General features: G+C 39.2%; 4 protein-coding genes across 8 annotated transcripts in view; all 4 read left to right on the forward strand.

Annotated features, from left to right (window-relative positions):
- Positions 1 to 4,627: 4,627 nt before the first annotated feature.
- LOC135618905 (GTP cyclohydrolase 1-like) lies at positions 4,628 to 8,373 on the forward strand. Its single transcript, XM_065120318.1, has 2 exons — positions 4,628 to 5,023; positions 6,755 to 8,373. The coding sequence occupies exons 1-2, from the start codon at positions 4,786 to 4,788 to the stop codon at positions 7,993 to 7,995; spliced, it is 1,479 nt and encodes a 492-aa protein (XP_064976390.1). The 5' UTR covers positions 4,628 to 4,785; the 3' UTR covers positions 7,996 to 8,373.
- Positions 8,374 to 12,298: 3,925 nt separating this feature from the next.
- Positions 12,299 to 14,205, forward strand: LOC103993486 (UDP-glucuronate 4-epimerase 6-like). The gene has a single exon (XM_009413573.3). The coding sequence runs from the start codon at positions 12,523 to 12,525 to the stop codon at positions 13,912 to 13,914; it is 1,392 nt and encodes a 463-aa protein (XP_009411848.2). The 5' UTR covers positions 12,299 to 12,522; the 3' UTR covers positions 13,915 to 14,205.
- A 4,873-nt stretch (positions 14,206 to 19,078) lies between these two features.
- LOC135618906 (probable glucan endo-1,3-beta-glucosidase A6) lies at positions 19,079 to 22,279 on the forward strand. Of its 2 annotated transcripts, XM_065120319.1 has the most exons (3): positions 19,079 to 20,570; positions 20,668 to 21,990; positions 22,157 to 22,279. In XM_065120319.1, the coding sequence occupies exons 1-3, from the start codon at positions 20,375 to 20,377 to the stop codon at positions 22,192 to 22,194; spliced, it is 1,557 nt and encodes a 518-aa protein (XP_064976391.1). In that variant the 5' UTR covers positions 19,079 to 20,374; the 3' UTR covers positions 22,195 to 22,279. The 2 variants fall into 2 exon arrangements, with proteins under 2 accessions (XP_064976391.1, XP_064976392.1); XM_065120320.1 differs by having other exon boundaries at positions 19,079 to 21,990.
- Positions 22,280 to 23,463: 1,184 nt separating this feature from the next.
- Positions 23,464 to 27,931, forward strand: part of LOC103975100 (probable acyl-activating enzyme 16, chloroplastic) — a 39,897-nt gene continuing 35,429 nt past the window's right edge. For 2 of the 4 annotated variants that reach the window (XM_065120321.1, XM_065120322.1), the window contains exons 1-2: positions 23,466 to 23,854; positions 26,315 to 26,506. In XM_065120321.1, the coding sequence (XP_064976393.1) occupies positions 23,681 to 23,854; positions 26,315 to 26,506 (366 nt within the window). In that variant the 5' untranslated portion in view covers positions 23,466 to 23,680. Of the gene's footprint in view, positions 23,855 to 26,314; positions 26,507 to 27,931 lie in introns of those variants that run through there. The other 2 variants (XM_065120323.1, XM_065120324.1) reach the window with 2 other exon arrangements.

Genomic DNA, 27,931 nt, shown 5'->3' on the forward strand with positions numbered 1-27,931 from the left:
ATGTCATAAATGAATTAAGAGCCTCTCGTATGACTTTCGATAACAAATAATTAGTTGGGACTAGAAATTTCGGTACTATATAAGTTATGACCGTCAAATAGAAAACATTGATAGTGATGTTATTTTCTATCATTAATGATAAATTATTGGAATCAGATACGGTCTTCACCACTTCATAAATAAAAAACTATCTATTTATTTTTATAGATGGGAAATTAAATATACTTTTTTAGATTTTCTTAAATGGTATTCTATTTTCAAAATTCTCAAACCACAAATGTTCTGTATAAATTATTATTTATATATAACTCTTGAACTAGCAATTTTCACGTTTGCATGTGGTGAGGGATTTTATGTATTTATTTTTATTTATTTATTTTATTTTTATTAATATTCGTTAAGGATATATTTATATATATAAAGGGATATATTTTGCTATATTAGAATTTAGAGGGACTAATATGTTAGCCTCCCTCCCATAACCTTTCCATCAGAGCAGAAACAGAAGGACGATCGGTAAGTCAATTCATGGATGCTGAAAACGTAGGGGACGGCCACACCTTCTTTTACATGCGAAAGCAAGCTATGGTGGATTATGGCGGCAGCAATCGTTGACTCTGACGTCCGTTTTGTATGAACATCTCACGAGTTGGTAAGTCAATATTGTTTCAGTCCAATATATATTTATCTTCTTCTTCGACTCTCGCTGGCCAAATGTCTTCTTCCCAAGAACCAAAGTCTGAGATCGTCAAAGTAGGAAAGCAGTGGTCTTCGTCAACAACAGCTTCTTTTGAAGGGATTTGACAACAAGGGCAATTAACTTGCCGACCAACTGTTCGACGGTGGTTCGAGGCGAGGAATACTTCGTCAAGTGTGTCGCATCAGAGCAGAGCATCGGATGATGGTACAAAACTAAACTCCGTTTAGAAAGATAGTTTAGATGGGATCCCATAGCTCGTTGTCTTTCGGATCATTGATTCGACTCGAATTGGATTAAAATATTATATTTTTTTATTTTGAGAAACTAGAATCAATCGTCCTGATTTCAAAACGATTAAATGGTAGAAATAAATAAAAATAAATCACATGTAGATTTTATGGTTGATGCTTAAATCTTTTATTTTGAAGTTAAGTAACCTAGTTTCAAATCGATTAAAATTGTATAAATTTATATTTTTTATTTAATTTTTTATGTCATTACACTTATTATAATTATACATCTATTTTCAAATTTTAGAAATAAATTTATGATTTTTATATTTTAAATTATTAATATTAATAATAATTTACTGATTCGAATCGGACCCAAAACCGCTCGAACTATAACAGGAATCAACGATTCTAGTTCCAATGCCAGAATTGATGATTCAATTTGAGTTTTTGATTTATGTTTGAATCTTATAGTACATCAAAAGATTTATATTTTGATGTAAGAGAGATCAATGATAATTAGATCAATCTAATTTGGTTCAAACTGTAATGTGCAAAAAGTCTGATATGATCCAAGAGGAGCTCAAATGCGCATTCGGTAATTGTGGAGGACTCATAAGCTTATCCAATGATCGACCTATATGAAGATCGAGATCAAATTGATTTTTCGATATGCTCCCTTTCACGCTTAAGTTATGTCGGTCATAAAACTAAATAAGAAATTTGTAGTATAATCGATTATCGTGATCTAATGACTTTCTACAATGGGTTTAATTGAGAAAATATTTTACCTTATGGGTGAGATATGTTTTGGAAATTCTATTTTGGATTAACGGTCTACATGAGACTCAATCATTAACCTAAATACATCTTTCTATTGTTGATTGTGCTACCATACATGATGAGATGTGATTGAGATAAATATTTTTTTTATGAAAATATAAATCAAAAGAGTTTAGATTGGATGACATATTTATGTTTGAAATCTGGTAAATCGTCATCGACACATGAGATGGAGTGTTCATGTCTCATCTAGCATGTCTCTGCTTGCTTTGTTATGTGAAAGAAAATACTCATTTCTTTGTTTGAAAGCAATCAACAAGCTCTAAATTTTCTAATGAGAACATTCTTGTATATTAAAATTGTAACCTGAACAACTCTTCAATCAAAAATCTGCATGAGTACCTAATTTAGACTTTGAGTGTAATTTTTCTATGTCAATTTTTAATATTAAAAAATTAATCAGGAGAGTTTTAGAATAAATAATCAGGAGAGTTTTTTCCATCAAAATGTTTTAAGAAATTTTATTATATTTAAAAAAATTATTGATTGATAATCGTTATCAGAATTCAATCATATTTATAATATATTTTTTTAATTAAATATAACTCATAATCTAATTAAATTTAATGAGAAAGTTCTTGTATATTAAAAATGTTATCTGAACAACTCTTTTGATCAACAACAATCTGCATGAGTACCTAATTTAGACTTTGAGTGCAACTTTTTTGTGTGTGGAAAGCAACAGCTGAGCATCCAATCATTCACCCACCACCATCAAAAACTACACTTCCTAGTAAAAGTCCAACCATCATCCAATTGCTCTCTTGACCTTGAACATAAAAATCAATAATCTGTTATTATTATATAAAAAATTTAACTACTATCATGTATCATGTATCCATACATCCGCATTTACTTCCCGTAAAATTTTATCTATTTATAAGCGAGAATAGAAGTTTTATGATAAATAATTAAAAAAATTTCTTCCATCAAAATCATATCTTAAGAAATTATATTATAATCAAGCTTATTTTCTATTGATCGATAATCATTATCAACATTTAATTATATTTATAATATATTTTATCTAATTAGATAGAACCATAACCTAATTAATTTTTTTAACGAGAACATTCTTGTATATTAAAAATGTTATCTGAACAACTCTTTCGATCATCGACAATGAGTAACTAATTTAGACTTCGAGTGCAACTTTTCTCGGTGTGGAAAGGAACAGCTGAGCTTCCCATCATTCATCCACCACCATCAAACGCTGCACTTACCAGCAAAAGTCCAGCCATCATCCAATCTCTCTCTTGACTGACCAAGTTTAGTAGGTGAGGCAATCTCTTCCCATTTCTTGTGAGTGGAGGAAGAACACATGACAAGCCTACCACAATTTCACACTGCCTCAAGAGACACTTTTTGCTTATTATTTCATGTGGAGGACATCATGAGTGTATAGGATAGGATGTATCACATAAATTACTGTGACGTTGAAGTTTGGTGCTTTTCTTGTGAGAATTGCAAGAAACTTGAATATTTTCAATGTTCTCATATATTTCATTTACTAATTATATTTACTACTAATCTTTTCATCTGTTTTAATATATGATATAATTTTATGATCATTAACTTTTTTTTTTTTACCTTTTCCACAATGCCAAATTATTACAATATTAGAATCTCTATATCAAAATATTCAATATTCTTTTTCAATTTTATATACTATTGATATCTTAACTTTGATTCTTGAAACATTAAAGTTCTCAATATTTGGTACTACATGAGTTAATTATCCATTACAATCGGCTCGAGATATAAGTTTTAAAATAACATATCATGCTTTTAATTTTTTTTTTATATCTATTACGTATCGTGTTAATTGGTTTTTATATCAAATTCGATCTAGTTTTATTTTACTGTTTCAATATTTTTCGTAAAAAAATATTATTTTAATCCAATATTGGAAGTGATTGTGGGATCATATGTACCAACTTACCTCTATAATGCCTGACCCTTTGGCAACTGATAGGACTGTTCTTGCTCACCTCATCTCATTACTATCTCCACCAATTCAAGTTGGGCATTCCCAATTGCCTTGAGGACTAAGATAATCCACCAACTGTTTTTAGGTCTAAAGGATCAATATGAGCATATTGTATTCATGGCAGACTGATTCCCAGATGGTTTAGGAATTATAGAGTAAGAACTCTTGAAGAGACCGATTGCATGATATGTGATACTGAATAGGTTTATTGGGATAAATAGAGTAGAGAAAAAAGGGAATTACTAAAGCCTTCCTACAAAAGATGACTATTTCGATTTATTACGTCTGCATGACGTATTGTTCGGGAACAGTAACGTCCACGTGACCTCTCACGTGCCATGCCCCCCCCCTTTCTCTCTCTCTCTCTCTAATTGAAGCGTCTCCCGAGAACCACATCCACCCAAAAAACCCCACCCAGCGACGCGGCCGTCGCAATCGATCCCCGCGACCGCACCCGGGCCCCACCGCATCCGTCCCGTCGCCACACACCGCGGATGGGGTGTCGACACGGGGTGTGAGAAGGAAATGAGTGTGCGTGAAGGATCCCACTACCTCCACCCCAAATCCTCCGCGGGCCCCGCCCAGGCGAAAAAGCGAGGGTAGGCGACGCCCTCGGCTCACTTTTGGGCCCCACCATCCGTTTCCCGGACAGCGGCTCAACGAACGTCCGATGCTGTTTATGATTCGTGCGGTGGATCTCAGATCGGAATCGAACTTGTTCCCTTCCTATACGAAACCGAGCCGACGTTAAATTATGATTATTATTAGATGGCGCGATTAAAGCCACGCCCGTAGGGTCTAAGAATGCGATCTACCCGCACGTTAGACTCAACAGTTGAATCGATCGTCCTATAAGAGAAGGCGGACCGCGAGGGGGAGGAGGCGGCGCCGATCCACACATCTCGAGGAGGATCTCATCCATCCGTTTCGGTGGCACTCCTTGCTGCCACCCTTCGTGGCCTTCGTTGTCTAGGGCTTGGTCTTACTGCCCGGCTCGTCCCTCAAGCTCGGCGACCGGCGGCATGGGGGCTCTCGACGCGGGATGCTTCGAGGAGGAGCTCGAGAATGGGGTCGGGTTGGAGGAGGATGTGGCGGAGATCGGGTGGGAATCGGGGATGACGGACTCCGAGTCTGAGTCGGCTCGGGCGATCGAGGACGCCGTGCGGGTCTTGCTGCAGGGCCTTGGGGAGGACCCCGAGCGCGAGGGCCTCCGGAGGACGCCCCATCGCGTGGCCAAAGCGTTCCGCGAAGGAACCAGAGGTTTGTGCTTGCTTGCTTTTTATAGATCTTTCTTTGTCGTCTCGTTTTTCTTAGATCTGCTCGGTTCTTTTTTAATAAAGCTTGATCTTTAGTTTCTCTGTTGTGCAATGGTGGATCCTTTAGCTGCCCCTTCGTAGTATGTGCGACTGACTGGCTGTAGTAATCGCACCTTTCTCGTTGTTAGCGTGTTCTGTTTGTCTCTTATACCATCTTTTGGAGGAAAAGGTGACCTTCTGCTTTGTTTGGTTTAAATGATGGAACCATTAGCTTCAAATCTGTGGCGATGCTTAATTCTCCTGCCAAAACTCGCCCTTTTAGCTCTGTTTTCTTGAGACGAAAGGAAGTGATCTGAAAAAGTTTCTCATGCTGCAAGGGGAAGATATAGTTCTGAATTGTTGTGTTGTTTGTTAGCGATAGATTCTGTCTTTACAAAAAAAGTTATGGTCGTATACGTATTATAAACTTTAGCGCTTGACAAATCTTCTTTTTTATATTTGACCTTTTGCTTTGTTTAATTCAATTGATGAACCTTTATCGTTAAATATGTGGCGACGCTTATTCATTACTGCCATAACTTTCCCTTTATGTTAAACTTTTGGTTTTTTTTTTATCTGTGTTTATTCCTGTTGCTTTGTTTCCTAGAGTAGAAGAGGTGTGATCTTAGGAAGTTTCTCTCTTTGCACAGTAAAGATATAGTTCACTTACACAATCCTACTCTCTTCTGATGAGCGGAGTTCGCAGCTGCATAGTTAGGTAATAAAATTTTACTTTTTGGGAAAAAAAGGATTGTGTGTTGTTTGGTAGCGACAGATTCTGTCTTTGCAAAAAACCAAAAAGGTTATGGTCGTATATGTATTACAAAATTCAGCTCTTGGCAAATCTTCTTTCCATATTTGATCTTTGCTTTGTTTGGTTCGAAATGATTCAACCTTTAGCTTTCTATCTGTGGCGACACTTCCAGGTGATTTTGGTACTGCCAAAACATGCTCTTTTGTCTTAATTCCTGGTGCTCTGTTTTCTGGAGCAGAAAGATAGTGGTTGCCAAAATTTCTTACTTCGCACCAAAAAAACGTAGTTCGGGAATATTGTGTTGTTTGTTAGAATAAAGTTAGTCATATGAGTACTATTAACGTATTGCTTTGGCAAATGTCCAATCTATATTTTGAATCTTGAAGTCAGGATTGCCTTTATTTATCATTCATGTTAGATCTCTCAGTTCTTGTCTGCATCAGTCATCTTTTTCACTTATTCAAATGCTATAATTAATTTAAGATAATTTGTGCATTTAACCAATTATGAATGCTATATCTTACTCTGGAGTATGTTCCTTGGCAGTATCAAAACATATTTATTGTCACTTCTCCTGAAAATCATTTCAATTAATATTTCTCCATGTCAGTTGTCTATGTTTCAAAATATATTGCTTGTTAGTTTAATTTCCTAAAAATGTTGAAAATGCACTTACTTTTGTTTTATCAAAAAGAAAGTCTATGCTTATTGATAGTTGGTAGATGTTTCTCAGATATCAATTCTAGCTTTGCCAACAGGAGGATTTCTATGCATTTGAGCTTTAACCTTCAAAACATATTGCTCCTGACAGTTGTGTCATGCTTAGCTACTTCAGTTCCTCAGAACTTCTATATGACAAACTCGAGGAAGAATTGATCATTGATCATGTAGAAATTTTAAGTCGCCTGAGGTCTTTATTTAGTCTATTCTATTTTGTGTTAGGTTACAAACAAAGAGTAAAGGACATCGTACAAGGTGCCTTGTTTCCAGAAGCCGGATTGGAGACTGGAACAGGTCATGCTGGAGGATCTGGTGGGCTAGTGGTGGTTCGGAACATCAATCTGTTCTCATACTGCGAGTCTTGCTTGCTTCCATTCAGTATCCAGTGCCATGTTGGCTATGTGCCATCAGGTCGGCGAGTTGTGGGCCTGAGCAAGCTATCCCGAGTTGCAGATGTGTTCTCTAAGAGGCTTCAAGATCCACAAAGACTGGCAAATGAAATTTGTTCAGCGTTGCACAACAGCATCAAGCCGGCTGGTGTTGCTGTTGCTCTTCACTGTTGGCACATCCAGTTTCCTGAAGCCCTCCCGTGTAATTCCAACTCAACATACCCATCCAAATTGGATATGCAAGGGTGGATACAAGTTTTGGTTTCTTCAAGTTCTGGAGTTTTAAAGGAAGAGAAAAGTTCTTTGTGGGATGACTTTTTGGCACTTCTGAAGTTAAAAAGCATAAACATTGAAAGAGGGGATACAAACCTTTCTTCTGCTTCTTCTTGGTGTCCATCACGGGTTCTAGAGACATCTTTGTGCAATGGGCATTGTGCAAGGAGCCCCAAAAATGGTAAGACTTCCAAGACAGGCGTTACACATGCTTCCATGATGGCTTCAGTGACTTCAATTCTCCATTCCCTTGGTGAAGATCCATCACGAAAAGAACTTGTGTGTACCCCACACCACTATGTGCAGTGGCTTTTGAATTCTAGGAGTTCTAACTTGGACTTGAGACTGAATGGTCTTAGTAAAGCGAACTCCTGTAATGTGGTAGATGGAAACTTTACTTGCCTGAACGAGATCCAGTCTGTGTTGAACATCCCTTTTTGCTCACAGTGTGAGCACCATCTCCTGCCATTCCACGGTGTTGTACACATAGGATACTTGGATAAACAAGAAGGTAAATGTATCGAACGATCTGTTTTGCAGTCAGTGGTTCATTCCTTTGCTTGCAAGCTCCAAGTGCAAGAGAGACTAACCAGACAGATAGCAGAAGCAGTTTATTCAATCTTCAATATTGGAGTAATTGTTGTCGTGGAAGCTCACCACCTTTGCATGATATCAAGAGGGATTGAGAAAGTAGGAAGCAACACGGCTACAATTGCAGTTTTGGGCCAATTTTCTACTGATGCAAAAGCCAAGGGTTTGTTTTTGCAGACAATTGCAGATAACAATGCTTCTGAGGGTTAAACATCTGGAAATTTGATCTGACTATGTTGATGATACATTTTTCCTGTTCATGATGAAGTCAATCATGATAGGAATGATTCCTGAATGGAGATAGAAATGCAGTTGCAGACAAAGCTGACACTTTTAAGTTCTCTTTTTGGGTTAACTATTTGGAAAAGCCACCAGTCAGCATGAAACTGGAGAAATGGCTTGAATTCACATCATTCCCTGCATATTGTTGAAGAATAATCATAAAGAAAAAATGATTTTTCCCTTGTAATAATCTGGTTTCTGAAACATTCATTCAACGGTGTTGTTTATGGAAGGGAATAGTTGTACAAGGCATGGGTAACATTTACGGTTCTTCTATATATGCCGATCATTTTTTCTTTTTTTGCATCAAGAAAGATATTTGTGATTCAGTGTTTTGGTTGTGGCTTTTCTTGTTTGTATTTTCATATTACTTGGTGTAGAATTGATCCTCTGTGATCAAAATGTGAGTTTGTTTATCGTTAGAAGTTGATTTTTTTTTTGTTGTGCTTCATGGATTCCTGGCGACTTGGTAGTTATTGCTGTTGGTACTGTATTTTGAAGAAAAAGTGATGTTCTACTTTGTTTTGTTTAAAAGATGCAACTCTTAGCTTTAAGTTTATTATTTGAGCTTAATTCTTGACAGATTACATTTCTGCTGAAACTTACCTGTTTTTGCTAACGTATAGCATATTTATCTGCTTGTCAATTCTTAAAACTTCGTTTGCTTGAGCTGAAGCAAAAAGTGATATGTAAAGCAAACTATGGTTATGGGTTCTTGCTCTGTTCACTGGAGAAATGTTATCGAGCCTTGTGTGTTATCTAAATGTTTTAGTTCTAGCTGTCATTTGATGATTATTTTGAACCTTGTTCTTGGGACCTCTTATCTTTCTCACATTAGATCTTCAATCAGTGACATCTTTTTTGGTAATTTGAGTGCTATGGTTTCTTTGTTATGTTTTATCCTTTTTTGCAATCAAGTAAAGCTGCATTCTGCTTCTAATTATGTTTCTTGAAAATATTTAACATGCTTTATGTTCCATGCTACTACTGTATTGTTGATCCCCAAATGTTTCATAATTTTGGATTACTAACTTGGATCTCCTCAGAATTGAATCAGTTTGTTGTGTCTTCTATCCCTATTTTAGTTTAATATTTATCTGTGAAATATTTATTTTAATATATTTTTCTTACAATTTTCTTCATTTTTTATTTCTTTGAATTAAAAAACATTGGTTAAGTGAAAGGCATATTTATAACCTAATGGAACCAATGGGATAGTGCCACATGGCATTTAAGCAATCGATTGCTAAATGATGAACAATTTAAAAAAAAAATCTAAGTTTTTATTTATTTATTCTTACGTAGTATCTCTTATTTTTTAAGAAACGATATTACATTGACCTTCATTTTTACGTTATTACTTTCGCTTCGTTGTCCTTATATTTGCTTGCCTACTATACCCTTATTCTTATTCGTTGTTATCAATGTGTTGCTAAGGCTCGGCCTCTTCTTCATCATCTTTGTCATCGATCTCTACAATAGAGAGAAAGGAGGTAGTCACGATGAGACTTTCCCTCCCTCCTCTCCCATATGGCCTATTGCATCAAGCATTGCCCACGCCTCCTTCCCAAGCTAATTTGTTCTCATAATTAAACAATGATAAAAGGTGAAAGCGAGCATCGCAACAAGTGGATGAAGTAGTGAAGGGCATCACAACTATCATCATTATAAAGGAGGAGGGAGGTGACATAATAATAATTGACGATGTAAAGGAGGATGCGATCAACGATAGAACGACATGTGTAAAGCTTAGAGGGGCATAGTTGAAATTACAAAAAGCTAAATGTAACAACACTATATAAAAAAAGTTCGGACGAACAAGGATATGATAACAACAAACGAGGAGCGAAAGCGACGATACGAAGAGACCCTCTATAGAAAAAAAAAGAAGTAAAACTTTGAGATTTTTCGAGAATTTATCGAAAGATAATTTTATAAATAAGAAAAAAATAAATAACAAAACCATTGATAGGAAAAGCCTTATTTATAATTTAATTCTACCAACGGGATAATACCACGTGGCATTGGAGGGGCGGTTGAAAAAAATCCTAAAAAAGAAAGAAAATACAAAAACATTGATCGACGAAGAGGCATCATTCATAACCTAATCCGACCAACGTGATAGTGCCACGTGGTAAGAAAAAGAAAATCTAAAACAAAGGAAGAAAACAAATCGGACTAAAGCCGGCCGTCAAACTGTTGTATACTCAAAAGACGGAGAGATCGGAGGAAAGAGAGAGATACTTCAAATCCTACCGTGAGACTAACAACCTGCGCACGGTGGAGGGGAATTCGAGTTCTCCCACCGAAACATCTGTTCCTGTTGCAATGCCGAACTTGGAAGGAAAGAACCGAAGCTGAGGACGATCAATCAAGCCGGCAAAGCCTTCGAAGAGGTGGCGCTTTAATTGATATTTTAGGGCCATGTGCAGTCGGTGGCTTCCAAACCCCTCATCTTCTTCCACCTCCAACGCGCATACCGCAACAGTCCCAACTCTGATCGACTTATCTGAGGCACGCATGTGTGGCAGCGTGGACTTCCCACGTCGGCATCGACGAAGCCCATCGTCTCTCCACCGACAAAACAAGGTCACAAAGATGCCTTCAAGTCTCCTCCTTTCCCCCTGTATCCGGTGGTGTGTCCCATGCCAACTCCTCGTAGTTTGGCATCACCTGACTTCCTTTGATTCTTCCCTTTTTGCTGTCCTTCGATTCACAATGTCTTCCTCGGTTACACAAACCTAGATGTTAATAGTAATTTATCTGTGATAGTAACTTGCAAGGTTCTTGAATCATACTCATGATTAAAACCACTGAACTTTGGTTTGCAGACCAATTTAGTGAAGCTGCTGTAGAATGCTCAGCTTTCTAGTGCCTTCGGTGCTGAACTGTTCAGATATATCAGAAGATTAATCAGGCACCAACTGGGAGTGGTTTGAAACACTTGCTTCCTGGCCAAGTAATTTATGAGGGAGATTAATTGAAGTGCAGGGTTGATTGTGCAGGACAAGCAGGAAAGATGATAGATTACGTGGTTGTGTCAAAGATGCCTTGTACTGCAATTGCAGGATTTTTAGAATTGGTGCAGCCATGGGCAGACCAGACGAGGATATCCAGGAGCTGTCAGAGCCTAAAAAAGTTGTCTTCTCCTAGCTTTAGGTCTTATCATCATTGATCCTTCACACTTGAGGTCTGCAGTATCAGTTTTGTTGTGTGTCAGGTACAGTATTTACGTAGCAGAGTGTAATTTACTCGCCATGCTTTAGACAGATGGAATCAGATAAAACGCACCAAAACAAGGAAGAAGGGGACTTCTTGGAGAATCACATTCAATGCGAAGCAGTGAGGTGGTGGAATCGGCCATGTTGATAAGCCCTTGGAAAGGGGCAGGAAACTACAGTGGCTAACAAGTCCATGTCAACCAATCGAGAGAGTCACACAATGACAGTGAATCCAATAAATGCTGCCTCTCCTCTCAAGGCAACTGTCCCATCGGTTTGTGTTGGGAGAGTGCCAATTCCAACACCGGTGAAGTGGCTGGAAACTTGGAGTGTCACTCACCACTGAGCAAAGACCTGAAGAAAGTTGAACTGCAGTCAAAGATACGCCTTCTCCTCCTTTCGGCTTGCTCTCTATCTTCTATCTGTTGTTTCTCGAAGAGTCTGTTTGCCGGCATCCACTGTAACCAGCCACACTGCTCCCTCTCCATCTCTGATGGTCCGGTGAAGACTGTCATTCTCGTTGCATTCCGAGTTCCAAGCAGAGTAACAGCAATGGCGAAACGGACAGGGAACTCACGCGGGTGGCACTACGCGGCGAGGCATGTGACTTCCAGACCACGCCACACCCTGCCATCTCAGCTGTTGTACTGAAGCAGCGATCTCCATAGGCTTCCTGTGGCTTTCACCTGCACGAAATTTGAGTCGGATGGGTAGAGCAGAGCTTTAAGATTGGTAAAAGATATGCGCATCAACGGTAGGACTGAGCCATGTCGAATTGAGGAAGATCCTGTTGTGACCAATCAGATTCCACGTCAAGAGAATCCAAATGATCCATTTGAATCCATCATTTTAATGACAAGTTTATATCGTGTGATATTTGTATATATATATATATATATATATCATTTACCATGTTGGGTAATAGTAGTAGTAAATAATGGAGGAGTTGATCATTACACATGCAAATGCTCAGGCTAAGGAGAAAGAAGGCAGCGGAAAAGAAAAGGAAAGCAAGTGGCATCCAACCGACACCTCTCTCTCTCTCTCTCTTTCTCTCACAGACAGTCACTCTCTCATCAGCTCACTTGGTTCTTTTATATCTCTCTATCTCCCTTCTTCCATCTGCAAATCCCATCTCAGAGAGAGAGAGAGAGAGAGAGAGAGAGAGAGAGAAATCATCAGTATCTTTGTAGCGCTGGATCACCACCTTCAGCATTGCTATTAATATTACAAGATGGCTTCTCCGCCGGACACAAGCAAGGCGTCCAAGCTGGAGCGCTATAACAGCTACCTACGCCGCCGGGTCAGCAGCGCCAAGCTCATCGCTGCCTCATCCTACATCCTCTTCCGCGCCACCCTCCTTGCTGCTCTTCTCCTTATCTTCCTCTTCCTCCTCCACAGCCCACCTCTACTCTTCTCCGGCTCCCACTACTACTCCTCCCCTCACTCGAACCACCGCAGCCTCCTCTCCTCATCCTCTGCCGCCTGGGAGCAGGACGTCCGCCGCTCTGCCACTCCACGCCGAGCCGACGGCCTCTCCGTCCTTGTCACCGGCGCTGCCGGCTTCGTCGGCACCCACTGCTCGCTAGCGCTGAAGCGGCGTGGCGATGGCGTGGTCGGTGTCGATAACTTCAACGCCTACTACGATCCCGCCCTCAAGCGCTCCCGCCAGGTCCTCCTTGCCCGCCACGGCGTGCTCGTCCTTGACGCCGACATCAACAACGTCGCCCTCCTCGCCAAGCTGTTCGACGTCGTCCCCTTCTCCCACGTCCTCCACCTGGCTGCCCAGGCCGGCGTCCGCTACGCCACACGCAATCCCCAGTCGTACGTGGCCTCCAACGTCGCCGGCCTCGTCTCTCTCTTCGAGACCGCCGCCAAGCACGCCGACCCCCAGCCCTCGATCGTGTGGGCGTCTTCCTCCTCTGTCTATGGCCTCAACACCGAGGCCCCCTTCTCCGAGCTCCACCAGACCGATCGCCCCGCATCCCTCTACGCCGCCACCAAGAAGGCTGGCGAGGCCATCGCCCATACCTACAACCACATCTATGGCCTCTCCATCACCGGCCTCCGCTTCTTCACCGTCTACGGCCCCTGGGGCCGCCCCGACATGGCCTACTTCTCCTTCACCAAGAGCATCCTCTCCGGTAAGCCCATCACCCTCTTCCGGATGCCCGACGGCACCGCCGTGCAGCGCGACTTCACATTCATCGAGGACGTCGTCAAGGGCTGCCTCGGCGCCCTCGACACCGCCAAGAAGAGCACGGGCGTCGCCGGCGGCGGCAAGAAGCGGGGCCCCGCGCAACTGCGGATATACAACCTCGGTAACACCTCCCCTGTTCCAGTGGCCAAGATGGTAAGCATCTTGGAGGACCTGCTACGGAAGAAAGCCAAGAAGAACGTCGTCACGTTGCCGCAGAACGGCGACGTGCCCTTCACGCACGCCAACGTCAGCTTGGCGGAGAGGGACTTCGGGTATCGGCCGACCACCGACCTCGCCACCGGGCTGAAGAAGTTCGTGAAGTGGTACGTCGAGTACTACGGTGTGGAGACCACCAAGAGGATCAACAGGAAGCGCAAGATCGCCGGAGAGGAGGAGGAGGAGGAGGGAGCGGCAGCGTCGGCCTGACGCAATCATCATACGTGACCGTGTATTATTATATTGTTGGTTAATTACAGATTAATCTTCATCATTACTATAAATTAATAGTAGCAATAAAGATGATGATGGTGGAGAGGGGAAACAGAGGGGAGGAGGAGCAGCCAACACCGAACAAGGGTGCTGTCATGGTTTCTCTTTCCTTGTGTCCTTTCCTCCTCAAGTACTCTGTTGTGATAGCTGAAGAAGATGAAGAAGAAGAAGAGATTTTGCTGTTTGATGTAAATTCATACAGTTTACTTCATCTAGAAAATTTGCATACCGATACTGTGTCTGTCTTCTTTTCATCTTTGGATTGGCCTTCAAAGGAACTTGATTCATCTTGTCTGAGCAAAGTCAATGCATGTTTTCACTATGGATGGTAGATCCATATGAGCTGTGAGAAACATTTCTGGAGTGGCATCTAAACTTAGATGGAAGGATTTTTTTCATTCAGATGCACAGATATGCTGATAGATTTGGCATAGACTGCAACATTCCTTATGTTTAGGTCTCCAAAACCCCCTCAGAAATCATCAAACAAAGCAAGGCAACTTTTCTACTATGTTAAGATTTAAGACTCTCATACCGCCACTTGATCATAAGCTATGAAGGCAGAATGAATGAAAGAAGATGATGGCTTGGAATGTTCCACAAGCTGATTTTTTTTTACCTTCAGACAATGGAAATCAATATGAGATGACTCCAGTGATTTGACTGATGCTGAAATCTAGGATATTCTTGCTGCTCTAGTTTTCTTCTGCTGCCAAGAACATTATACTTCCACGGTGATAATACTAATCTACAAGCCCAAACCATAAGAAGGAATTTTTTTGCTAGTGTTAGGAGGAATTAAATAATGATACAAATTGTTTTGTGAATGAGGTCAATAAAACAAGTTTGAGACTTTGTATCCATCTTATCTGATAGCAGATAATTTCTTCAACTATATCAGAATATTTTTTATTTTATTGAGAATCCGCTAATCTATTGTGCCTCCTAACTTGTAAATAGGAAATGAACATGTGAATATTCTTCGATAATTACTTTTTCTAATATGGTATTAGAGTATTCTTCCTTGCGGATGTACTGTCGAAGCCTTCTATTGCTCCTCTATGTGTCGGTGTGGAAGTCGGAAGAACTAGTGTTGACTTACTTCCTCTACTGCAGAGGTCGTCTACTTTGTATTCGTTTTCGGTCAAACGAGTCCTACGATATCTTAAGGAGACTCTCAATCAGAGTGTCTTTCTTCGTAAATACTCTCCACTTCAGCTTCATGCCTTTATCGATGGTGATTGGGCATGCAATTTTGATGATCGAACATCCACATTGGGGTATATTGTCATCATTGGTGCTAATCCAATCAGTTTGAGTTCTAGGAAGTAAAAGACAGTCCCATGGTCTACAACTGAAGCTGAATATCGTGTCATCGCCACTACACTACAGAATTCAATTGGGTCACAAATCTACTCAAAGAACTCAACATCAACTCTACTCCTACAATATATTTTGATAATATCGGAGCTACTTATCTGTGCACTAATTCGGTATTCCACTCCCGCATGAAACATATTGTTATCGACTTTCATTTTGTACGAGATCAAGTTGTCTGCCATCAACTATGAGTTTCTCATGTCCATTCGGCTGATTAATTAGTCGACTCACTCACGAAGCCTCTTGTTGAGGGAAATCCTCTAATCTGTTGTACGGATATGTGATTACAATCAAGATTTTTCGCATCTTCAGTAATTACTTTTTTATCTCTTTTCTAACACAAACAATATCTTTGAACCTTACAAAAATAGTTTAGCAAATTGAACGATTAATCACTTCAAAATTATTAGTTTTTTTTCTTATAAGAACCGTTGAGATACAAAATGAGATATTCTTTCAATCTTTTCTTTTAATAGAGAATTAATTATCTAAATTTAATTTGAGCATCGAATGGTTCGCATCAATAATGAATGATCAAAATTGAAGTCATGAGCGTTGACGAGGACATCATTTACTAAATCGTCTTCGATGCCATGATACAAACGAACACCAATGAAAGATGCATATTAATTGAGGTCGTTAAAGATGAATTCTTCCTCCTTTTCTTGGCTACGGAGACATCAATGAAAGCTGTGTTCACGACAACCCATGTGCTCCACCGCTCGATCGACGGAACACAGCGGAACTGTTGCTCGACATGCGTAGCAGCGTGTGTTGTGTTGGAACGATGAGTCTTCCATGTCGAAAACAATTTCAATTTGTTAGGTCAATTATGACCCTCTTTTCTTCCTCGTTTTGATTTAGTAAGAGGATCCAATATTGTAAATCAACGTGAACCAATAATTAATCGGTTTATCTCGTTCATCCAAATACAAATTAAAAATATCATGATTAATTAATACAAAAGATTTGTCTAAATTTGAGTAATTAAAAGTGGTTTTACACCGGCATTAGTGGAAATTGCTTTGGAATAGTTTACCAACCTATGTTTTTTTCTAAAGTAAATTATTACACTCTAAATAGAATATTTATCTTATTTGTAAACTTTTCTCGGTATATTTTCTTTGAATATATTTTTGTTTATAATTATCAATAATTAGTTAGTGTAAACATAAAATATGTAATATGCTATAAGTTATGCGAAAAACTTTAGATTGAAATTAAATAACATTAGATTGGATATACGATGCATACATTTCGATGTCATCTGAAAAAGATCTCAATCTGATATGTAAAGATATTGTCCCTTAGATCCAAATATCACAGTAACATCAATATGGAAGGAGAACAATATCCCTTAGATCACATCAATATGGAAGGAGAACAATATCCTTTAGATCCAAATATCACAGTAACATCAATATGGAAGGAGAACTAGACATTCATTATCTCTTCCTATCTTTTAATATAATCATTATTATCGATGGTTTAGGGATGTTGAGAGAGAAACCGTAATATCTCAACTGCGTCCTTTTTGACATGCATAATTTAGTACTTAGAGGTCATGTTTATTTATACGCGAGAGCAGATGATCTAAGATAAATTATTAGGAGAGTTCCTCCCATCAAGTACATCTCCTAAGAAATCCTATCATTAAAATCTAATTAATTTTATTATATATCATATCTAATTATAAAGGACCACGTAATCTAACGATTAGTACTGCTATAATTTTAAACTCTTCTCTTGCCAGCTCTATGACTATTTATTATTCGAGGGATAAGATGAAGATGTAAAAACAAGAAAAATAAGGAGTTTAATTGATATTTCATTCTGACTTCTATTGCTTAATCGTAATAGTGTAAAGTGACCATCATGACATATAACTTTATGTTTGACACTAATCAAACCCAATACAGAATAAGATTTTTGATATTACAAACTTGTATCCTTTTGGATATATCCTCAGTACATCATCACTTTATAGCTGTAGCTACAAGAAGTATACCTTCTCAAGGCAGAAATATTAAAGAAAAGAGTGCATTGCAGTCATGGAAGCTTTAAAAAGAGCCAAAAAGATAGATAGCTTGCAGGCCTTGTGGATTAAATTTGATGCTCAATGGAACATCATGTTATCTGGAACAAGTGATATCCTTATTTTTTGAACAACCACATAAAGTACCAAACCTCTCCCTTATTAATAGGAATGTGAACATCATGTCATATGTCATTGCCAATTCTGCTAGAGTAAGCAAATCCCCTCATGTTGCTCTTTTTTTTTCCCTAACAACTCTGTTTCCAATTGCCATGATGACCTTTAATTAAACAAAGGATTTTTAATATATATATATTTCATATGCTAGATTTTCTTTATAATATTGATGATTGTTGATAATTGTTTTATCTTATTGGACAAAAAAATTGATATCATCTTTAGTTGTTATACCTAATTGTTGGCAACTGAAAATATTTTCCATCTCTTCTAGAAAATTTACAATCCACCTCAATATTATTATCTCAGCTAGACTGATTTCTTTTACATATTAACTTTTAGTTATCGGATACATATTGTGGATCGATTAATGGGATAAACTATAAAATGAATCAATCTAATTTTCAATTATATTATTTTTTAATAGATTTATTGATGAAGATATCACAAATATTATAACTATCTTAAGAGTTTTTATATTTGATCATTTCTAAACCAGTAATGATACTAACTCGAGACCTTATTTTATTTTTTATATATGAAGTAGTTTCCATTGAGTTTTGAGTCTATTTACCCAATTTACATTGTTTTGGTAGAGGTGTGAATTATTATAAGTCTTTTAAAAAATAGTACAAATTTCTCTATATTTAGTTTTTTTTTTTTTTGCATAAACCAATAAGGGTATCTATTTAAAATCTTATTTTTGGAGATAGTGGATTTCTATTAGGTTTTGGAGTTTATTTGCCTCAAGTATATTATTTTGGTGGAAGTGTTAAAGACACTATAAGCTTATTTATTTATTTATTTATTTATTTATTTATTTTTATTTGTAAATGATAAGTGGTATAACATAAGCTCTACACTTTGCGATAAACCGTTAAGGTTTTACTAACTAAATCAATTGACACATTCAAAAAATATATTTAGTAAGTGAGTTTGATATAATATTTAATGAAATATTATAATTTACAGTGTAAACCTTTTACATGAAAATTATACCTATTGAATTGATCCAAATGATAAATCACCTTTTATAAAATATAAAAAGTTGACGTGGCAAAGGTGGAATAAAATTTATGTGATTCGAGACTTATTATCTAAGTTTATGTAGAAAAATCAAGTTTTTTATATCATCCCAAGAGACAATCGAATATTTTGCCACACTCATCCTACTAAAATCTAAAAATACATGAATATGCATATAATAATTAAATTTTAATTTTTATAATTTTTTTATTAGTTCACAAATCTTTTTATATTTAAATTCCTCATAATCTAAACATATAAGCTTTAATAATTCAAAAATATTTGCTATGCAATAAATGAGTGATTTGTTTTATATCTGATGAACGTATAATAATAATAATAATAATAATAATAATAATAATAATAATAATAATAATAATAATAATAATAATAATAATAATAATAATATTATTATTATTATTATTATTATTATGGGATCTAACAAAGGCATGTAAATAGTATGAGAACAAAGGATCGATCGATAATGTATTGCTGCACACTTACCGGCGAGACTGCGACACAGGTGTTCGACGTCTTTGAACGAGAGAAGGAGCGCCGTGGCGTCGCAGGCGATCATCTCTGGGGCGCAAACTGGGCGACGAGCTTGACGGCATCCATCAAATTCTTGGCCATGCCCGAAGCCATCTCGAAGACCGCCTTCACGACCGACAAGTAGTCGATCGCTTTCGCCACCGTCTCCATGTGATCCTTCACACGCGCGATGGTGCCGTTCCAGGACACGGACGGCATGGCGATTTCCACGCCACCACTCGCGGCGGCGGCGGACGCGAGCCAGTCCCTCGCAAGCTTGATGGCCAACTGAAGCAGCTCTATCACACTTTGCCTGGTGTGGCAAAGGAAGCAGCAGATGACATAGCCAGGGACTTTGAGCACCCAAAGCAGCAGCAACACGAGCACGGCTACCCCTTTGAAGAGAAGAAGAGAGACTACGTTGGACAACGAGATTAAGCTATTGAGCAGCAACGCGACCGCCATTATTACCAATGGAAGAAGAGGTGAGACGTAGTTGCTTCGGGTCTTTGAACATGAGATTTAAGCGAGAAGAATCTGTAGCACTTGGAAATCTGCAAGTAGTCTGCATCATCATGCTGAGCACTCCTTATCCATTTGCTGATCGCACAACAGGAAGTTGACATTGCTAGCAGATGTTATGCCTGGCTTTGAACATTCTGGCTGACACAGACTCTTAGTATCTTATATCACACCGAACCCTCAGATCAATTCTTTTCTTGCGACGTCAAGTCCAACAAAAACGAAGACCGAGATGGAATCGATTGCTTTCACGCATGGTGATGGTCCAACCATAGTTTCTCATCAACATGACGATCGGATGAAACGATGCTTCTACCCTGAATGCCTCCTTCCTAAAGAAATATCTCACACTATTATTGCCCATAAGCTGTTTGTTAAATGTTCACACAGAGGTCAACCACTTTGGGGAACCAATGCAGGATTCACAATGTAATAATATCACTTACGTTAAGCTGTTGGTGGATTTTAGGTTTATGGTTGGGCAACTTATGATTTATTATTAATGTTAGATTAATTATTAATGGAATAATTAAAGAAAATAGAATATGTGAGAAACCTCATCTCTTGTTGCCCAAAGATCAAGTCGCATGGTACCCATTCAACTGAAGCCAAGTCAAACTGAGAGGGTGAGACGATGGCGCATTCTTTTGCGTGTGAGTATGTCTGTGGCAGTCCCAAGAGCGTGTCCCATCTTTTGGAGAGTTGGGGAAGAAAGCTATATATTATATGTTCACACCACCCCTGCCACTATGTACAAAGCTTGAACTACAGGTTTCACGCTTCTCTCTCTCTCTCTCTCTCACTGTAGCTCGTGTGGTGCAATTGTTCTCTTCCACGGAGGAGAAACTGTCGTTTCTGCACCTCACCGTGCTAATGATCCTCCTTCTCCTTCTCCTCTTGCTCTGCTTCTCCTCCCCCCCGGGTTAGCACCTCTTAATTCCCATGTCGAAATGTTCTGTTCTACTGCACTTTGTATCTGTTTTCAGGGCTTTGTGACGCTCTGTTCGCGTCTATGGCAGTCAAAGGTGGGAGCTTTACGAGGCTGGGCGTTAACTATGGCACCCTGGGTGACGACCTCCCCTCCGCCGCCCGTTCCGTTGCCCTCCTCCAGTCTCTTGGCGCCGGCGCCGTGAAGATCTACGACGCGAACCCGGCCATCCTCCGCGCCCTTGCCGGCACTGGCCTTCGCGTCTCAATCATGGTGCCCAACGAGATCGTCCCCTCCCTGGGCGCTAACGCTTCGCTCGCCGACGCTTGGGTGGCCGACAACCTCGCGCCCTTCTACCCTGCCGTCCGCGTCCGATACCTCCTCGTTGGCAACGAGATCCTTTCCGACGCCTCTCTCGCCAACTCCACCTGGCCCTTCCTCGTCCCCGCCATGGCCAACATCCACCGCGCCCTCCGCGCCCGCTCCGTCTGCGACGTGAAGGTCGGCACGACCCTCGCCATGGACGCCCTCGCGACCTCCTTCCCGCCCTCTGCTGGCGCCTTCCGCGCCGACATCGCCGGGCCTGTGATGCGCCCCCTCCTCGACTTCCTCAGCAGGACTCGCTCCTACTACTTCGTCGACGCGTACCCGTACCTCGCCTGGGCCTCGAACCCGTCCTCCATCCGCCTCGACTACGCCCTCTTCGCCGCCAACTCGTCCTTGAGCTACATCGATCCGGGGAGCAACCTGACCTACACCAATCTGTTGGACCAGATGTTCGACGCGGTGGTGGCGGCGATGCGCCGGCTAGGGTTCAGAGGCGTCCCGATCGCCGTGGCGGAGACGGGTTGGCCGAACGCCGGAGACCTGGACCAGATCGGGGCCAACGTCCACAATGCGGCCACCTACAACCGGAACCTCGCCCGGCGGATGGCGGTGCGGCCGGCGGCGGGGACGCCGGCGCGGCCGGGAGCAGCGATGCCGGTGTTCGTCTTCTCGCTGTACAACGAGGACCGGAAGCCGGGGCCAGGGACGGAGCGTCACTGGGGCCTGCTGTCCCCCGACGGGAAGCAGGTGTACGAGGTGGACCTCAGCGGGCGGCGGCCGTTGGAGTCGTACCCACCGCTTCCGCCGCCGGAGAACGACGTGCCGTACATGGGGAAGATCTGGTGCGTGTTAGACGCCGAGGGAAAGGCGGCGGCGAACACGACGGCGGTGGGGGCGGCGCTGGCGTACGCGTGCGGGCAGGGAACCGGCACGTGCGACGCCATCCGGCCGGGCGGCCCGTGCTACCAGCCCAACACGCTGGTGACGCACGCGAGCTACGCGTTCAACTCGTACTGGCAACAGTTTCGGCAGGCGGGCGGGACGTGCTTCTTCGACGGGCTCGCCGTGCAGACCAAGGCCGACCCGAGTAAGCCCACGTCTTGCACTGGAATGCCTACACCTTCTGTTGCCCATAACCTGTTCACCAAAAGTCCAACCCTGATGCTTAGAGTGAATTTTCTATTTAACACTCATTATTTTGCTAACTTGATATATATTGGCTGGTTAGAATGACTTGGTGGTGATTTTTGCAGGTTATGGATCTTGCAAATACCCAAGTTTGACAAAGTAAGGAGAAGGAACACTATCAACAAGTCAAACTAACATGCAATTTGCAGTGCAATATGCATTTTGAGGGTCATATTTTATTCTTTCAACCATTTCATTTCAAACTAAATTCCATCTCATTTTTCTTTTCTTACTTTCTCTAAGATCCATCAATTATGCAATAATACACTGACCAAATATCTGTATTATTAATATGATAACTCTGAAAGGTAATTTCTATTTACGTTCCTAAGCCTGAGTTGTTGGGAGCAGGGGATTTGTAGTGCTTGTTTGGTGTTAACTCTTTTAATTATCAACATTCCTCTTCGTTTGAAGAACCTAACTGAGTCCCCTCCTCGAGATAATTACAATTATATGAAAGTTTGCTCTCGAAGAAGGATGAAGTGATTCATAATAATTTAAGAAATAAAATTATTATGCAAAAAAAATTAATGTCGAGATTAAAATCAAATATTATAGATTTGAGATTATGTATACCTTTTAAATGTGATAATCAAAAGGATAACTCGGATATCATGAAAGAAAGAATGCACGGTGATATGTATGTATTGTGAACGACTTCTATTTTCTTCTTATCCTTTATAAGATCGTTATAAGAGATCGTTATAAGTAATGAAAGTCTTTAAGAGGTCTTATCTTTTTATAAGCAAGAACAGAAAGTCTAGAATAAATATTTATAATAGTTTCTTCCACCAATATTATCTCTTATGAAATTTTATTATAATTAAATTTTCTTTCGATCAATTTCAGCATACTACCTTTTAATCAGTGGAAAAAAAAGTTAATTGGAAAAAAACGAAGAAGGTATTTATTTCTCTTTTAATCATGAAATTATATCCATCACACATTAATTATTTTGACTAATATCACGGGTAGTTGGGAACCCGACTTAAAGTAACACGCCATGGGCGTCAACGGTTTTCATACATATTTTTATATTAGAATTTATGCGTCTATATTTTGAAATAGTATATTTATCATTTAGCGTAGTGTATATATATATATATATATATATATATATATATATATCATTCAACTTAAAAAATTCATAAATATTTTTGAAGGATATTAATGGTACGCAGAGTTTCAATACCATCACGCCCATAGTCAAATAAATATTAAAAATTGATATATTTAAGTTTTATAAAAATATAAACTTTAATATAAAAATATAATATTTTTTTGATAAAAATAAATGACGAAGACGAGATTTAAAAGTTTTTACTAATTAAATTAACCAAATGCCTTTTAAATTTCGGACCCTCTTCTTTGGTTTGGCAGATACATTGGTCCGACCGTCTGCCCCATCTACTGTTCGAGAAAACTCACAGCTTCGTTTTATTCTATGCATCGAGAACGTCGGTTTCTCCGTTTTCCTTCGAAATTGCCTTCACCGATCTGATCTCCGTTTTCCTCTCAACACCGCACCGGAATCTTTTCGCTTCCTCCGTGCCGTCTTCTTGAAGGATTTCCAGCTCGGGGTAAGGTCGATGGCGGTCTCTCTCCGCTCCACTGTCGCCCTTTGCGGTCTGGATCGTAGGTGGTCTTCCGAACTCTACTGCTTCCGCCAGGAGGTCAAGGATGATAAGGGACTCTTCCCGAGAAGACGCAGGAGTCCGCGGGGTTGTCGCTTTCGGGGACATAGGGTTGCCTGCCATCTGGAGGTGAATCACTTGCCATGAAACGATGAGTTTTCTTTGAGGTTCTGAAAATTTAATGAATCTTTTGACGTGCTGAGCTGTTTTAGCTTTTAGTTATCTTTCTTTCTGACCGTTGCTATGTAATAAACAGGACATTGTCAGGTTTAAGATAGCAGTTACTGCATAATCATCCACTGAGAAAGTTATTGTCACTTATTTCCTAAGAAAAATAAATCCAATGATCAGAACGTAGACATTAAATCTCAGATGTTGAAACATGCATTTCGAGTTGCCAAGTAAAATGGAGGTGGAATATGCCAATGGGATTTCTTGTAGTGGTGAGAAACTGATCTGATTTTTGATCCCATATCAGAGGTCCATTATATAGTAGCCAGGTTTTGGTTAACCTCATGCATTTTGGCTTGGTGGAAATGTAGGTAGTCGTCATGGTTGCATAAACCACATGTTCATTCGGCTGGATTAGCAAATTGGCTTACTATTTTCCTGTCCTGCCAATATGTTAATGGGTCTTGTCAGTTGATGCTAAACTTAATTGATTATTAATCTCCCATTAGCCATGGGGGTATATTGATAGACTTATGGCTTGGTACTACTTTGTACTGTGACGGTAGCCATGTGCCCCAAAAGGTAGTCTAGCCATACATCGGCACAAATCGGCTTGGCAAATGCTGATGCCTTGCTAGCATGATCCTTTTTGACGGATGTCAACATATGCTGCTTGAAATGACAATTCTTACTAATATTGGATCCTAAGGTTCAAGTCTGATAACAACTAACAAGTTCGTATCAAATTTCAACATGTAGTTCATGTTAAACAAACACTGATATACAACTTTGAGAATCTACCTTGAGAGAAAAAAAATGAAAGTTAACAAAAGGGGGAAAAGGGATGTTCAAACACAATTATCCCATGCCTATAGTTATTTTGTTATCATCAGCATCCTAGGATCTAGTTTTCTGTTATATGGAAACTATCTATTGATGGACATGCAAATCAAAGTATTGGTAGTAGAGAACTAGAGATTAGATATTGACAATATGTTCAAAGGAAAAATTGATCATATATATGCTATTTTCTTCTTCTTAAAGGATATATAAGATGTTTTTCACTTTGAACAAAGAATTTCCATGTTTCATTTTAAATAATAGATATACAATGTTCCAAATTATGAATTAAATTAAAGAAGCAAATTTTCCATTAAAATAAAAGAATAGGAGGGACCACTGTGGTCAAGAAGTTGGTCTGAGCCTCACAAAGTTACTTGTAGGATGACTTGAACTTTTTATTTGATTTGGGTGATTCGAGATCACTTTCTCAAACAAAAGAAAACATTCCTAAGTTAAGATTTTAGTCAAGACCAGACTGAGTCCAAACTACCCTATTCAGAGGGACCTAGTCAGTCATATTTAGAGTTAGATCACTGTCAAAAAAACTCTATTACTAGTGTACTATAAGTTAGAACTAGTTATTTTTATGGTTGGACTTGTACTCGGAAAGTTTAACATGGGAATCTTGTATTTATGATAGAAAAGAGATAGATACTATAAATAGAAGCTATTGCAAGCTCTAAAGGCTTTTAAAGAATCAGAAGCTATGAATAATATCTCTTGAGTTCCCATCTATCTCTCTCCTCTTTTCCTACCTCTTCTTTACTTCTCTATCTTCCCACTGATTGTTTTTTCCTTCTTTTCTCTCGATGTGTCTCCTTGTGGAAACATTTTTCCTTGAAAAAAGAAGACCCTTGATAGCGGAATGATGATCCTATCATGATAATTGGCTCATGAGGCATTGGAACACTGGTGGAATGGACATGCAAAAAGAAGTTATGAAGAAGGGATCTGTGAAAATTTCTTCTCGAAGAAAAGTTGTATGACCATATAATATGAATTCTAGGAGTTCAGTGATTATATGCAATATCTTGCATATCATTCTTTACTTTTTGCCCTATTTTGTTGCTCTCAAGCTTCATATTAAGAAAAGCAACAGATATGATAGAAGGCAAATGTTCAGAGAACTGTAAATTTGACATAAAATATAAATTCATATATTTCTGTCTAGATATTGTTTGTTTTATCTACATGACTGTAGCTCTAACCAAATATTATCAAATAAAACAATAAATGTGACTATCTGTTGCATGTGTTTTCAAAAAGTAAATTAAGCTCTTGAAGATCATTTTCCTAATCAAGATCTCAGTTTTTGGGCTTTTCTGTTACTTTATTAGGTTAAACCACTCTAAGAGAAAATGTGGAACTTTCAAATCTTTGCTTATATTTTTTCCTAAATTGCAAGTTATGAGCATTAATATTTCCTTGTGTTACTTGAGATTCTAAGAATATATATGAAAACCAGCAGACAGTTTGCACATGGTTCTGCAACATGGAGTTGTAAGTTGTTAATGTCTGAAATTTTGAGATGAAACATATTTTTGATTTGACCAATTATTTTGCATGTCTGAACAGCTGGAGGGCTTAGTAAGAAGGAAGTGTTGCCCCTATCTAGAAGGTTCTTTTCTTTCTAGTTCCAATGATCCATCCTTGCACGAGTGGAGTGCAATTCCAGATATTTGGAAGTCATCAGCAGAAAAATATGGTGATCGTGTTGCTCTTGTGGATCCTTATCACGAGCCACCTACAGAGTTAACTTACAAACAGGTGTAAATTTAGTCTCATCTACTACTGTATTATCACTCAAGAAATGTTTCAATTTCTATTCACTTAGCCAAAATTTTCCTTTCAATTAGAAAGTTCTTTTATGGATTTCTGATGGTTTAAGCAGTTGAGTTACTCTTTGTTAGTTTGTTAACTAAGTGATGCTTATAAAGTTACTTATAGGATGGTAGATGTTATCAATGTACTACAAATACATCATCTTTTTGAAACATGTAGCAACAATTATCTAATTTGAAATCTATCCAAATTGTCCTTGTCAATAGACAGTATTTTATATCTGCAAAATGTGCACATATGTTAAAGAAACAAATACATATTCTGATATAGCCCCCTGGGGCCTGGGCTACTGAAAAATGCCATTGTGAATTCTGTACTGACATTTGTTAACATTGTGAGTTTTTAGGGATCTTTGGAAAATTTCATATGAGGATTGTTTCAGGATAAATTTATGCCACATTAGAGATCTAAGAGAATGGTTCAAGATGTTTTGAATTCATCGAGTCTCTCGTGGGACTTTTTGGTGCTGTCATGGTGGATTTGGAATGACAAAATATTGTTAAGGTGGATTCATGATGTTTGGTATATGTTTGACCAAAATAGTTTCGAAATGTTTTGGATCTTTAATACTAGATTGTTTAGTTGGCAATTTATTAATTTCACTTATCAAATAAGTAGTTTTGAGGAGATTAGACTTTGGGTTGGCTTTAAATTCGATTTTAGTCGATTTCTAGTTGCGGTTTGTTTGTGTTTGGTATTTATTGACTTATTAGTCATTCAAAATGCTCTTGATATTGTTGATGTGAAATATGTTGTATCTCTTTTTTTCTTCTTCTCTTCTCCATGTTCTTCGTTGCTTCTCTTTCTTTCTGCCACACATCTTAGTACTCCCAACATGCATATAAATATATATCTACACACATAAAGATGCACACAAAAATATGTATCCATTTGTGTGTACATATGTTATACACATCTTATGAATATACAAAATGACTGACGTGCCCCAGGAATTTAATCTTGGTAACGAACTTGTATCAGTCCTGGGCCAGACCGGTACGAGCCCGAACCATACTGGCATATCATGTGTTGATACGTCAACACATACCAAATTTCAAATTGAAAAATCAGTTGAAAATAAAAAAACCCGAACTTAGTGTTTTTTCCTCCCCTTTTCTTCGCATACACAATCAAATTATGACTCATGCTGTGAGTCGATCGATAGATGTCTCATCACTTGCTTGTGTATGTGTTAATGTTCCAAGGAAGCATAGACTTGTGACTCCGTAGCATGCTTGTCAGGTTCCTCCCAATTTGCCTCCTGCAGTCGCAGTTTTTCTCGGGCATCAAGTGATGCGCTGAAGGCTCTTCTGTTTTCCTGGGGCATATCTTTGCAAATTTGTATGCCGG

Source organism: Musa acuminata, chromosome BXJ2-8, assembly GCF_036884655.1.
Source record: "Musa acuminata AAA Group cultivar baxijiao chromosome BXJ2-8, Cavendish_Baxijiao_AAA, whole genome shotgun sequence".
NCBI classification, from domain to species: domain Eukaryota; kingdom Viridiplantae; phylum Streptophyta; class Magnoliopsida; order Zingiberales; family Musaceae; genus Musa; species Musa acuminata.

Excerpts from the sequence above, each read along its gene's own strand:
- LOC135618905 (XM_065120318.1), top strand. The coding sequence starts at position 4,786 with ATGGGGGCTCTCGACGCGGGATGCTTCGAGGAGGAGCTCGAGAATGGG. Across the intron at positions 5,024-6,754 it reads GTTCCGCGAAGGAACCAGAG|GTTACAAACAAAGAGTAAAG; the intron begins GTTTGTGCTTGC and ends ATTTTGTGTTAG.
- LOC103993486 (XM_009413573.3), top strand. The coding sequence starts at position 12,523 with ATGGCTTCTCCGCCGGACACAAGCAAGGCGTCCAAGCTGGAGCGCTAT.
- LOC135618906 (XM_065120319.1), top strand. The coding sequence starts at position 20,375 with ATGTTCACACCACCCCTGCCACTATGTACAAAGCTTGAACTACAGGTT. Across the intron at positions 20,571-20,667 it reads CTGCTTCTCCTCCCCCCCGG|TCAAAGGTGGGAGCTTTACG; the intron begins GTTAGCACCTCT and ends CGTCTATGGCAG. Across the intron at positions 21,991-22,156 it reads GCAGACCAAGGCCGACCCGA|GTTATGGATCTTGCAAATAC; the intron begins GTAAGCCCACGT and ends TGATTTTTGCAG.